We start from the raw sequence: 14,812 nt of genomic DNA, 5'->3' as shown, positions 1-14,812 counted from the left end.
TGGAGGTCAAATTGAACAAGATTCAAGCGAGCGCAATCTATGGCATAATCGGAGTAGTTGTACTTCACCATGGGAGTTTAACTCCGGTGCATGTTTAATCTACAAAATATCTCTTTGGCGTGCAAAGAATGTGGTTCGGTTTCAGATCCACAGTTCTTGCAGCCAAGCTCTCTATTATCCCCTTCATCTGACAGCGATCCGCCTTTTCTTCTGGGCATAATTGGAGTTATCCATTGTAGTTTGTCTTTTCTTTATAATAAGCTCTTCCTTCTTTTCTAAGAGTTAGACAAAATGGAAAGGGATTGAGCAGAGTTTTTGTCAAGTATTCTGAATTTTCTCTTTTTGAATATGTAATCATCTTTTAGGAAGAAATGAATAAAAATATCTTATTCTGATCTATTAAGAATTCTTTGTTGAGAGTTTGATATCACTCATCCAAGGGGGCCCACTTGGTGAGTGATCCTGTGTTTATGATTATTGAAGTTAGTTTTTATTTAGTTGCAATAGAAGTTCATGACTGGGTTGTTCCTACAGCCACTGGAAATAGATCCTTTGACTATTCTTGCAGCCAAGGCAGAACAGTGTGATTTCTGTTATTTCCATTAGTTCATTTCAGTAGAGTTTTGAAAAGCTTTCATTTAGTCTTTATGATTTCCATTCCTACCTTTCTTACAATAATTAAGAATAATCATTTAAGGAGCCTAGTGCATATATATTGGAGACCCATTTCAAGTTTTACGTTCCTGGATTGAGAACTAAATGAACACCAACCATGAGAATAGTAAACTCTACCATATGAATGTCCAAACTTCGGATTGAGATTTTAATTAGAGGTATTATTGTCGTTATAGTTGGGGTAGACAACAATAACAAGAAAAAATTGAATATTGAGAATGTTGATTGGTGAAAATTAAGGAGTGTTGAATTAATTTCTTCAACAAACCGATTGAAATTATTTTTGGTGACTATATCTCTACTGAAAAATAATTAAAAATATTTTTTTAAATAAGATAAACGGGTTTTATAGGGACCCGCAAAACAGACCAAAACCAACAGTTAACCAGTAGACAAAACAAGGGCCAAGCCCACAAAGTAAAAAAACTACAAAAAAAAAAGCTAAGCACAAAACAAAACACCAGCACCCTACTAGAAAGAGTGCATCAATTCTGAGTTCTTCTAGATCATCTCTCGATTTATGTCTTCAAGCTCTTCCATAATGAACCTGGACGTACCCTACTCTTGATTCGTACTTCTGGTTCTAGTATATGGGCTAGTCATAGTCTGAGAACCCGTACCTTGCAGACTTGAATCTTGTAATATCTTCTTCTATTTAGTTTCCAGAGGCGGTATGTTGGATAAAGGTCGAGCTTTGTGATCAACAATCATCACATTAACCTTCTTGAGGCCCTTCACACTACTATTCATTGCTTCCTTACTAATGTTCACTAATTTCCTCAAGCTCCCTTTTATTTCTTCCATGCTTGATTCCAGATAATCAATTCTACTCTCATTGCCAGTCTTCATAGTCTCCACATCTTCAGTTAATTTTTGTATCATTTGGATCAGCTTATCAGTTTTACTTGGCTCAGGGTTATCAGTAAATGTATCAATGATACCCTTGATACCCTCTTTCAACATGTTAATTTCCTTACCAACCCACAGGAAGCAATTCTCTTGCCCACTAACATAATTCTTGATTAGTTCTTCCAGCAGCGAGTCAATAGTGGCCATCCCCTATTTTCCTTGGTCAACATTAATAGGGATGTCAAGTTTAATATCTTGTTTGTTTCCCTTGTTGTTGCCAGACTTCCCCAACTTAGTTTTTTTAGATTTTGGAGGGTCAGAATCTTACGGTTTGGCCCCAAGAGTCTTATACTTACTAGCCGCCCATCTGGAATGTTTTTTCCTCCTACTACTACTAGTCCCAATGGTTATGTGGGTGGGATCCTCCCCTTGAGTGGGACAATAGTCAGGGTCTTCCAAAATATTAATATCCCATATAACTCTTTACAAAATTAAGTGCGTGAGGCAAGTGACACAACTCCCAACTTGTGTTTTAAGTACTCAAAAGTGCTTACCGACAATGGTTTGGTGAAGATGCCTGCCACTTGTTCTCCTGTAGGGACATATTCCATCTTTACTTCTTGTCCTTTAGCCTTCTCTCTGAGAAAATGATACTTGATGGCTATATGCTTTGTCCCCGAATGCATCACCAGATTCTTTGATATGTTGATGGCACTTGAATTATCACACTGGATGGGAATAGAATCAGAGATGTCCAACTATCTGTCCTTGAGGGTTTGCTTCATCCAAAACACCTGAGAGCAGCATGTAGTAGCATCAATGTATTCTGCTTCAACAGTTGATAGGGAGACTGAATCATGCTTCTTTCTATGCCATGAGACCGGCCGATCACCTAGGAAGAATGCACCACCACTTGTTCTCTTCCTGTCATCAATGCAACCTGCCCAATCAACATCAATATATGTTTCCAAGATGAATTCCCCTTGTTTAGGGTACCACAATCCATAACTAGGTGTTCCTTGCAGGTACCTAAAAATTCTGCTTACGACATTCATATGTGACTGCTTAGACGTAGCTTGAAATCTAGCCACCATGCACACTGTCTGCACTATATCTGGTCTAGAAGCAGTAAGATACAATAAGATGCCTATCATGGATCTATACAATGTCTGATCCACCATTGGTGATTCATCATTCTTCCTTAATTTGCTTTCGGTCACCATGGGGGTACTCACCGGTTTGCAGTCCTCCATTTGAAATTTATTTAACATATCCTTTGCATACTTGGTTTGTGAGATAAAGATTCCCTTATCTTGTTGTGATATCTATAAACCAAGGAAGTATGTCAATTATCTGAGGATTGACATCTCAAATTCTGACTACATCTAATCAGCAAATTCTTTGCAAAGGGTGTCCTTGTTGCGTCCAAAAATAATGTCATCTGCATATACAACCACATTGATCATGTGGTTTCCATCTCTCTTGATGTATAAATTATTGTCAGTACTCCCCTTTTTGAATCCTTGCTCCTTCAGGTACTGATCTAGCCTTGAATACAATGCTCTAGGAGCTTTCTTTAAACCATACAAGGCTTTCTTCAACCGACACACAAAGGTTTCATCATCATGTAACAAAAACCCTTCTGGTTGCTCCATATACACTTCTTCCAAATTTCCATTGAGGAAGGCAGATTTTACATCCATTTGATATACTTTATAACCCTTGTAGGCAGAAAAAGCTAGAAACATTCTAATTGCTTCTAATCTAGCTACCGGTGCAAATGTTTCTTCAAAACCAATGCCCTCTACTTGAGAGTAACCCTTGTGCACAAGTCTAGCTTTGTGCCTAACAATTTTACCTTCTTCATTCATCTTATTTTGGTAGACCCATTTGGTGCCAATGATGTTCTTGTCTTCCAGTCTAGGGACTAATTCCCAAGTCTTGTTCTTCTCAATCTACTGCAACTCTTCTTCCATGGCATCCATCTATTTCTAACTTTTCCTAGCCTCATTGAATGTTTTAGGCTCTACTTCAGTCATGAGGCAAAAGTTGACTTTTTCATCATTCCGAGCAAGTCTTCTCCTAGTCTGCACACCATCAATCTTATTACCTAAAATATGTTCTTTCGGGTGGTTCATCTACACATACCGGTTAGGAGCCTTTTTAGATGCTTCTTCTAGTTCATTGTCTAATTGAGCTTCCTCGCCTTCATCACCAGAATCATCATACTGGTTTACCTATGATTGTCTTCCTTTGTGCATGTCCTCATCAACTCTTACATGCACACTTTCAATGACTCTTCTTAGTCTTTTGTTGTAGCATTTATAGGCCTTGTTGTTAGATGAGTAACCAAGGAAGATTCCTTCATCACTCCTAGAATCAAAACTACCTAGACCATCCATATCTCTCTTGATAAAAAACTTGCTTCCAAATACCTTGAAGTACTTGACTAATGGTTTCCAGTCATACCACAACTCATAAGGTGTCATTATGTTGTTTATTCTTAGTTCAACCCGGTTCAAAGTATATACAACAGTATGAATCACTTCCTTCCAATATATGTCCGACAAGCTGGTCTCATTTAACATGGTTCTGGCCATCTCCTTGAGTATCATGTTCTTCCTTTCTACCACACCATTTTGTTGTGGTGTCCTACGAGCTGAGTATTGCCTTCTGATTCCATGTCTTTCATAGTAATGTTCAAACTCATTTGATGTGAACTCTCCACCCTGATTTGATCTTAGACATTACAACTTGCACCCACTTTCCTTCTCCAACATCTTCCTTAAGATCTTGAATCTGTCAAATGCTTGTGATTTATCTTGTAGGAAAGTGACCCATGTCATTCTTGAATAGTCACCAATGAAGAGCATAAAATATCTTTCATCGGCAAGAGCTCTTGTCCTAGTTGGACCACATAGATCTGTATGTACTATTTCAAGTGGTCTTGAGGTGTTGTATTCTTTTGTCCTGAAGCTCACCTTAGTCTTCTTACCTTTCACACATTCATCATAAAATGTGCTCACCTATTTGATAATTTGTGGTGTATTTCTTACATACCCCTTTTTGCTTACTACAACTAGATTATCAAAATTTATGTGGCCTAATCTTGTGTATCACAACTAGCTTTCATCCACTTGTCCCAACATGCATTGGGATTCAAAATATTCTTTCAGATTGTATACATTACCATCTGTCCTCTTGCCTTTGCCTACAGTCTGACTGGTACTCTCCTTCTTTATCTAACAGCCGATAGAATCAAAGGTGAATTTATAACCTTTGTCACACATCTGACTGACACTCAATAGGTTGTTCTTCAAGCCTTCCACATAATACACGTCATGTGCTTTCAATTTTCCATCAATGTTTAAAGTACCTTTTCCCTTTATCTTGATGGATGAGTTGTCTCCAACCTTACCGAGCCACCATTCCAGTCTTCAAGTTTGATAAATTTATATTTATCACCGGTCATGTGGTTGGAATAGTCATTGTCTACAACCCATAGATTTTTTCTTTCAGCATGTAAGGCAGTTTGCACTATCAGACTTGATTATGCCTTGTCCTTTTCTTTCTCAACCCATACCGGTTTAGCTTCCTTCTTCTTGTCTGCTGCAATTTTGTGCTCTAGTTTAACTACTAGTTCTTGATCAGGATCTATCCTCTTCTGCTTAATTTTCTTGTTCTTACAAAACTTTTCTATATGTCCAAACTCTTGACAGCTATAGCATTTCACATTTTCATTGAAGGATGAATCTTTAAAACTATTGTAGGACACCGGTTTACTCTTCCTACATTCAAAACTCCTATGACCAAATCCATTGCTTAGATAGCAGACAACATTCATATCCCAAAGTGCATTAAATGGATTTCTACTTTCATAACTCATAGTGGGCTTATTGGTTAATTTACAGTCAGCTAACCTATGTTGAAATTTGTTACACCGGTAACAATAACCATGAAAGTTTGGAACATATTGGTGAGGTTTCCTTGGTCTTGCAAACGTTTTCCTTACTAGATGTCTTCCTTTCATGCTACTGACTCTGGTAAATCCTTCATGATCAACCCTTTCATTTCTCCTAGGATCTGCATGTCGGTACATAGAGTGTGACCTCTAGTTCATTGATTGTGTATATCGATTTGTGTGATGGTTTCTAACAGCTTCTGCATAAGTCTTTTGGCCAGTATCTTTTCTCACTATGAATCTCTTCTTCTCTTCACCTTCACTTGAAGAAGTGAACTATATCTCCTTACCGGATGTGTCTTTGTTGTTTGAACTTTGTCCGTCTTCAAATCCTAGGCCACTAGTATCTTTAGATTTCTTCTATTTTCTTAACATCTTGTCTAAGGCTTCGGTGCTACCTTCATATTTGCTTCTCACTTTCATTTCTTCCTTACTCTTTTCAAGCTCCTTCCCGAGCTTCACTATTTCTGCTTCCAGATCTTGATGCCCCTTTTCCTTCTTCATCAAATTAGAGGATGTAACTTCACATATCCTCTTGGCTTCTTCCAACTGGAGTTTCGAGTCAGATATAACTTGATTGGACTCATTCGGGGATTGCTTCAAGAGACGTTGTTCTTCTACTGCAGCAAGCTTGAACTTTTTACTCAGCTCCTCGAGAGCACTTATGAGCTCACCTTCTAGATCCACTTCAACCTCAATTTCTTCTTCTTCCTAATCTTCACCAATAGATTCATCAAGTGCCATAAAGAGATTAACTTCTCTTTAATACTCATGGTAGTCATCTTTTGATGCACTTTCTTCGTCTATTGCATCATCCTCAATAGTATATAGGTTATTCTACTTCAGATTGCCTCTTCTTCCTTGCCAGTAGACATTTATTTCTGTGTCCTTACTAACAGATCTGCTAACACTTCTTTGCTCATCTCCACCGATTTCATTATAAGGATATTTTGCAGTGCAGTTTCCAACTTTACCACAGTTGAAACATTTGAGTGGCAACTTTCCTTTATACTTGTCGGATCCTCTCTTGAGCTTTATGACAAAGTTTGCTACCTCTACATCTGAGTCTTCACTGGGTCCTTTATGAGAAACCTCTTCCTTGCCCTTCTTGGTGGAGTTGAACGCTGCCTCTTTCCTTGAGGATGCTTCACCAGTTGTTCTCATTTCATAGGTTGTTAGAGAGCCAAATAGCTCATCCATTGTGAAGCTCTTTAGATCCTTGGCTTCCTCTATGACAAAAACCTTAGTATCATACTTACATGTGAGAGATATAAGTACCTTCTTGACAATAATCTCATCAACAATTTCTTCTCCAAGTCCTCTGATGGTGTTCACAATTTTATCTATTCTGTGAAGGTAGTTTGCAATCTTTTCCTCATCCTTCATCTTGATTCCTTCAAGTTGACCCCTTAGGGATAGCAGCTTGGCTTCTTTGAATTTCCCATCTCCTTCAAATAACCTTTGCATTTTATCCCAAGTCTCCTTGGCGAATGCACAGTGCATGACCTCGACAAACTCATTATTTGACATCCCGCTTAAGATAGCATTTTTAGCGTTTGCATTATTCTCATACTCCTTCTTAGCATCCGTATTAGTGGGAGGAACACTAGGGATAGTATACCCATTCTTGACAGACATCCACACATCAAAGCCAAGAAAGGAAATATAGGTCTCCATTCGTATGCTCCAGAAGGCATAGTTAGATCCATCAAACATGGGGGCTTTCAAGGAGGCGGACTCATTTATCGCCATTGTGTTCTTTGACCAGAATCTACCCAAGCTAGAGAAATATTTTAATCAACCGAGAACCTAGGCTCTGATACCAATTGTTGAACACAATGTACCACTAAGAGGGGAGTGAATCAGTGGTTCCTAAATTCTTTTCTTTTTAAACAACCTTGGAATACAGGTTATCACCCTAAGCACTAAACAATCAAATCGGTAAGATAAATGTGGATATCAAAAGAGGAAAATACACAAATGCATAACCCACAACACCAGATGTATGAGGAAAACCCAATATGGGAAAAACCTCGGTGAGAAATGTTGCTGGAGTCTACTACTCCAATCCAGCCTCACAATGAAACAACAGATTACAATGATTTAGGGAACCAACCCAAGGAGCACCAACCTATACACCAAGCTCCAACTCAATTTTGTATAATGAAATACAATTTTGATACAGTTATAGCACCTAGTTGCAAATGAGTTCTGCAACACCTGATCAATGAATTTTCGCCGGTTAACAACCTCCTCTTCTTGATTAGTTCTCACATTGTTGGTTATCAGATTACTCTCTCTAATCACTCACTTGTTACTCTTAGCCTCTCTTCTTTCTCCCTTAGCCTCACACCACACTGTGACACTCTTGGATGCCTTCTTAACTAATCACACCTCACCTATTAGCTTGTCTACTAGAACTGCAATAGTTTATCGGTTACTCTGTCTCTACCAGTTAGACCCTCTCACTGGTTCGCCTGCTAACTCACACTGCAACTTTATTAGAATAAACTCTAAGGAAGATAATCTTTTGTGTTTCTTAGGCTCTCTTCTCTCTCACTCTTCTCATCAAGCATCAAATGATTTCAGTCTCGAGCTGACATATTTATCTTTTAGGATTCCCGCCAAAAAGCATTCAAACAGTGTCGTGTTGGGTTTTTCCTTCACTAGCTTGATCCGTATTAGATTTGATTTGATCTTCTTTTATGGAGAGATGATATGTACATCATCGATCAGAACTACCAACACCTCACATTCCAATGTACGTTTTCTATATTTGGATGTCTACACTATGCTTTTCTGTGTTTCTTTGTCACACGCCATTAATGGCTTGGTTGTTTTACTTCAGCAAATGGGTACGAAGATCAGATCTTCTTGCAGGATTAGTTCAATCACTTGCCACCTTGTCTTCCTCGAGCCGCAATCTTTTGCCATCCTCCCATGACTTGCGGGTTCTTCATAAAGGCTGACCTGCTTGCTGACTATTACATCGATGAACACTTCACCAACCTATGCATGATCACTACCTGACTTCCAGCTGTCATCTTTGTCGATATCCACCACCGCTTGGTTTACTACGTCAGTTTGACATTCTTCATTGACCAGGATTGACTACCGGTTCAACTCACCTTACGGATATAACCTAACTTCACCGGTGGGCCTTCATACCTACAGACCTCTTTTTTGTTGGTGGATCAACTTGGCCTTCCATCAAACATGTTGATCCTACTACTTAGTCCATTTACTGGCAACATTAATCTTCTCTGAGTCTATTGGTTTACATCCTTCAGTTCTTCTCTTGTTTCCTTGCTTTGCCTTGCTGGTGGTCTTGCTTTACCAGTAGATGATGCATTTCATGTGTACCGGTAACCTTCCTTCTATCTTCTTATACACATATGGATTGTCATCATCATGTCTTACTTCTCCCATACTGGTCACCTCTTCTTACTCACTGGTGACCATGCCAAACCAGTTGACATCAATGACAACTTAATGCCAATAATGCCAACAATTGCAATACCAATTTTGGTGCTTGTTGAAAGATTTCATGTGTATAGCATCAAATTTTTAGGGATCCCCATATAAGAGAGAGAGTTTTGTAATGGGTGCTCACACTCAAGGAGAGTATATGCAGTGTTTTTAATTCTCAACATACCATTTTTCCTTGATGTCAAAGGAAAAGAGAGATTTATACAGCTGGTTATTTTTATCAAAGGAGTATGTATGTAACTTAGAGAAGACTTATAAATAAAGGTGTGTTACCATCAATAATAAGGGGCAAATTATCGACAATATATGCAACATAGTATTTTCATTGATGCCAACTTATGATTATTAGTGAAGTGAAGAGATAAACAAATGCTATGTGATGAGACATTTGAGATAGATGGTTTGACATGTATTCAACATGATTGAAGACAATCAAGAAGTCCATTATAGGTATCCATGGAAAAATATCAGACTGGATGATTGGTAAGTATATGGTAACAATTTTTACATATGATTTATGTTGTGGCTATGGGATAGAGTTACATTATTTGTTGACTAAGTTGTGTGATATCAAAGTCTAGTTTCATACTTATGTTGTTAAGGAAATTTGTGTAAGTGTTGAAGAGTGTATTCTCCTATATTTACGAGTTGGTATTTTGGTCAACTTTCTACCGCATTGCATTTTTTGATTTTGTGATTCATGTTATAATCAATAGTGTATAAAATGCATACTTCCTATATTTCAAGTCATGTCCTCTTCTGTATAAAAAATATAAGTGTTTGTTCTCTGAGTTACAGTTTGACAGTATAATATGTCTCAGTTGAATCACTAGAGTGCTCTCCATTCTTTCATGGTGATTGGTATGATTATGTGGATTTAGGAACTTGTTCAAGAAGGTATAAGGATTTATTAATGTGAATTTTAGATGAATTGTTGCTCTACAACACCATATCTTATGTGTTGAAGTGACATAGACTGTTTGGTTCCCTGGTTTCTATTAGTTCAATAAGCTTATCTCTTTTGCCAACATTCGATGATTAATTTACTCAGGAGATGATTGTAGAGATGTTATAGATGGTTTGCATTGCTTCCATCTTGGTTCACGTGATTCTTTTGGCTTCTCCTTAGAGGTGTAAAGGCAAACAATTAATAGTTTTGACAATGGTGTTCATATTTGGACTAATAGTATGAGTTCCTTCAATTGCGGTTGATCCTCACCTATTCCAAATGCCTTGAATAATGTGATAATATGTATTAGGCTTCACCTATTCATTGGGTTGATCTATAAAATAATATTGGTTTGTGATATATGTGTTTGGAGCTGACCTATATTGGGTCACACATTTCATTTGATAGGTCCTATTGGTGCTAACCTTATTAATTTTTTAGTGTGTTGTGAATGGTATATAAGGAAGGGTAAATAAATTGTGAAGTTTGTGGGGTGTGGTATGTGAAATAATATAGTGATGATTCATTAGAGTATGAAGAGTGTAAAATCAATATGAGAGAGTAATTGTGTTACAAAGAGGATTGCAACATCATATTTGTTAGATGCCTTTTTTGTACAATAAAACATATTATTTTATTTATTGTAATCTTCATGCATCCTAATAGGAGATAGTATGTCTTCTCAATAGAATCATTTGTATCTTGACCTAGGGTAGCGAATCTCAGCCAACAAGTCCTTTTGGTAGTAGTGAGCTTCCCTAGGCAATGAGCCCTAAAAGAAACATCGCAATTCGTGTTTCATATAGTGCGAGTTAACTCTCACCATGGTTTTTCACTGGGGTTTTCCACATAAATAATATTGGTGTTCTTTTGTGGTGCATGTTTTGTTTGTGTTCTTTCCTTATGTAGATCAGTTTTAATGTTTAAGGGATTAATGAATGTATAAGCTTATTTAATGTTGATACACTCCTCCCCCTCTTAGGGTCTCTATGTGTTTAACACTTTTTTTCTCATTCAAACTACTTATAGAATTGAAATATTTGGCTAACATCTAAGGAAGAGAGGGAACAAGAGACCTGAAAAATCAAAAGTTTGTCCAAAAAAAATATTTCCTACAAGTTATAAGTTCTAAGAGGTTGATGAATTAAGAACTCATGAGATAGAAAATGAATTCATTAGTTTTAGTCTAAGTGATTTTGACACCATGAGCACAATTTTAAACAATTCAAATAGCTAAGGTTGCAACTCAAAGAATGTGGTATTGACAAGAAAGACGATCAACTCATTATTTTCATTCTTTCAAGAATGTGGTATTGACAAATGAGATCTTTGATCAGTGTGGAAAATTCCATCCTTAGATGACTTCACTATAGATTTAACAAGAGAGGAAGATAAGTTGATCTAGATGGGCACCTTGAAGACCAATAAACCTCTAGTCGTCATTGTAGGAAAAGGGAAACAAAAGGCTTCAAACAAAGTGGGAAAAAAAAATATCAATAGTATAAGGATACTAAGGATGAAAACAAATCCATCTATCAAAATGATACTTTTTCAAATCAAAGGGAAAACCAAGAAAAAAAGAGTGAAATGTTCCTTTTAAAGGAATCAAGACATAATGAACACAAATATATGAAGAAAAGGATTCAACACCTAACACATTTTCTTGAGCATCTCAAGAAATCTGAATCCAAGATAGAGTCTTTATCATGTTCAAAATCTTCTAGGAAAATGACGTATCTAAGGACAATGGACTTAAAGCTTCTAGTATGGATATTTCATCTTCTCCAACATCACTTGTTGTATAAGAATTCAGAGGCACCTCACACATAGCATCTAGAGGTTCTTTATTTTAGGATAGCACATGAATCATTTGAGCATCATCTTATGGGGGAGATACATGGTCTATCTTTTCTCTCCTATCAAGGAAATATTTTCTTCTATATTTTGTATCATCTCCCTTTTGGAGGAATCTTTTTCCCACAAGGCTTTCTTTCTTTGTACACTTTATGATAGAATGTATTGTACATGGTTTCCTAACATGCCTATTAGCTAGGACTCCATCATAATCATTAAATTACTAGTTAGTTGTTATCACTTTATAGGATGACCTATTCAAACTTGACAATCACTAGAAATTTGTCAAGTGAGCTAACAAGTGTTCCTACTTGGAGGGGTACTTAATTGTTGTTTCTTACCTTAATAATTATGTCACATTACCTATGTATGCAAGGTTCCTATTTGCATTCTAATCAATTCTTTGATTATATCATTTGTTTTGTTTTGCATGCTCATAGCTTGTGGATGTTTCTGGATTTTTTTTTCTAATCCTACCTAATCCTACTATGACTAATAGTATTAATAACCAAGGAAATATCTTGTAATTTAGGATGGATTCAATCAAAAGACATCAAAATATTACCTAACTTCAGTTCACATAACTCTTTATTGGTCCTAAAGCTACCACAATCCATTACGATCACTCCCTCAAGGCTTTAAAGAACATAAAAAAAAGTTACTAGAATTCCCTATGGGGAAGCATTTGTTTAATGCAGAATCATTTTTTCTTTGTTACAAGATCTCATAGGAATAAAACCATTAGAATCCATTTTATCATTAATATCTGGATCTTTTCCTTTTCCATTTTCATTTGCTTTCGCCTAGGGGCACCTAGATGGGTAGAAGGATATGTTGGAATACATTTTGGTCAATTTCTCTAGAGATGCGTATATTTGTAACAAAGACAACATGTAAATGGAAGGGCCTTATAATCCACTTGTTGATTCCAATTCATACTGCCTAATTATATTCCCACAGCATTGATCAAAGGGTTATCAATATCAATCTTGACATAGATATGAGCATAACTAGTGACTTTTCTCTCGAGCATCTAATGAGAAGGGCCAAGGGGCTTCTTAAGAACAACAAAAATTCAATAAAAAATGTTAGATCTTTGAAACTCCCTATGTTATATAAGGAGATGAACCCACTCAAGGATTTGAGAGGGGAGTTGTTATGTTGGGTCAAGAAAAAAATTTGTGTCTAGCTTCCAACCATTTACAACCCAATTTTTTAAGAAAGACAAGATGGGTTGGAACCCCATGAACTTACAAACAAGAGTAGATTTTGATAAATGAAACACATATATAGCAATAATCTCTAGATTGAAAACCTCAATAGGTCATTTGATACTTTTATTCAAATAACCATTTGACCTGAATCAATTATCCATTTAACATCATACTAAGCATAATGCATGGTCTGTATGAGAAAATTTATAGCATTAACATGCTCAAAGTTCAAACTCTCATCCATATATGAAGAAAATCTTTTAAAAAGTAGTGTGGATCCATTAGGACCCCTCCAGAACCATCCATTACAAATCTTGCACAAACTTCTCATAAAAATAGAATAAATCCATAGAGATGAAAGAAAAAGAAGTTCTCAGGTGATCCACTACCCAACAAAGCAACCCTACATATACCACTAAAAGAACAAAACTTACAACTAGATTTGAATTCAAGGTAGCAAAAAAATAGTACAAAAGGTACACCAACATATAGCTAAAAAGTCACCAAACTCCTCCACATGCATGTAGAAGCATATTATAGCATGCATAGTCAAAAAGAGAACCCAAACATCCTTTAGGATACTTGATACCTCAATAGCTCCACTATTGCCATCTTTCCTTTCAATGTACACTCTTGCCTATTTTTTTGCACAAAAGGATATTTTACTATTATTTATTCTTAGTAATTGATTGAATTAATCATATGGTGCTTCAACCTATGTTTCTTAGAAGAGTCTAAGGATGAAGTGAAGTGTAATTATTTTTAATATTTATGTGAATTTTTATCTCTACTATTTGTGCAAGAGAAATACATAAACTCCTTTGGAAGTTGATAAACAATTATATAATGTCTCCTAAAGTAGTGGCTTGAGGAGGAGGGCTTATGTTGCTTTAGCCTATAAGTCAAAAGAGTTGTTGTCAAGGAAAGTGTTATTAATTGTAATACTTGTGTGATCTTTCTATCTCTACTATTTGTGCATGAAAAATCCAAAATCCCTTTATAAGTTAATAAAGCATTATAACATCTAGAAGTTGTTTAAAGGATATCTCTATCTCTTTTAGATTACTAGGTGATTTTTTTCTTGTTGATTGTTGTTGATTCTCTATTTACATATATGTTGTTTTGCTCTTTGTTTTAGTTATACATGCTCCCTTTCATGTTATTTGTTCTTTACAAAACTAAACTTAGTATATAAGGAGTATTTTTTCTATATATTAAGTTTACAAAAAATACCAATAAATCTATATTAGAATGGAATAAGTTGTGGTGATGTATTAGGTAGCTAACATTCTATAGTAATTATAAATGAATAATATTGATATTTTAATTAGAATATTTTATGATAATAATATCATTTTTTATGTAATCAATCTACATTCAAAAGTATTTGGAATCATACCCTTTTACGAAGATCGTCAATCATGTCTACTAGAATTTGATCCTGCAAAAATATAAAGATTTAATATCAAAAAAATTAAATTAACATTAGTAATAAAGAAATACAAATATCTATAATTATAAATTACATGTACAATTATACTAGCAAGCAATATTTTCTAACTATGGAGAACCTCAGAAAAAGAGGTATGTGTATGCCGAGTGTTTGTTTTCTTTGCTTGCAGAGTGAGGAGACCATCAACCATTTGCTCTTTCATTGCCCTTTTTCCGCTGAGGTTTGGGGAAGATGTCTGGATCATTTCAAAATTAGCTGGAGTTTCCAAGAGTTAGATCAAGAGGTTTTTAATTCTTGGTATCATCCTTCAAAGAAAAAATTTACTACTTTGTTGTGGAAATTAGCTCTACCCCATATGTGTTGGGGTA

The 14,812-nt window shown here is 36.0% G+C and overlaps 1 protein-coding gene across 1 annotated transcript in view; it reads right to left on the bottom strand.

The window, feature by feature from the left end:
• LOC131029813 (truncated transcription factor CAULIFLOWER A) overlaps nucleotides 1-14,812 on the bottom strand; it is a 150,859-nt gene that overhangs the window by 33,937 nt on the left and 102,110 nt on the right. The window contains exon 5 of the mRNA XM_057960471.1: nucleotides 14,391-14,432. Coding sequence (XP_057816454.1) covers nucleotides 14,391-14,432 — 42 coding nt within the window. The remainder of the gene's footprint in view (nucleotides 1-14,390; nucleotides 14,433-14,812) is intronic.

Source organism: Cryptomeria japonica, chromosome 9 (assembly GCF_030272615.1).
Source record: "Cryptomeria japonica chromosome 9, Sugi_1.0, whole genome shotgun sequence".
Classification (NCBI taxonomy): Eukaryota; Viridiplantae; Streptophyta; class Pinopsida; order Cupressales; family Cupressaceae; genus Cryptomeria; species Cryptomeria japonica.
The sequence above is the reverse complement of the archived record's forward strand: the minus strand, read 5'-3'. Positions and strand labels throughout refer to the sequence as shown.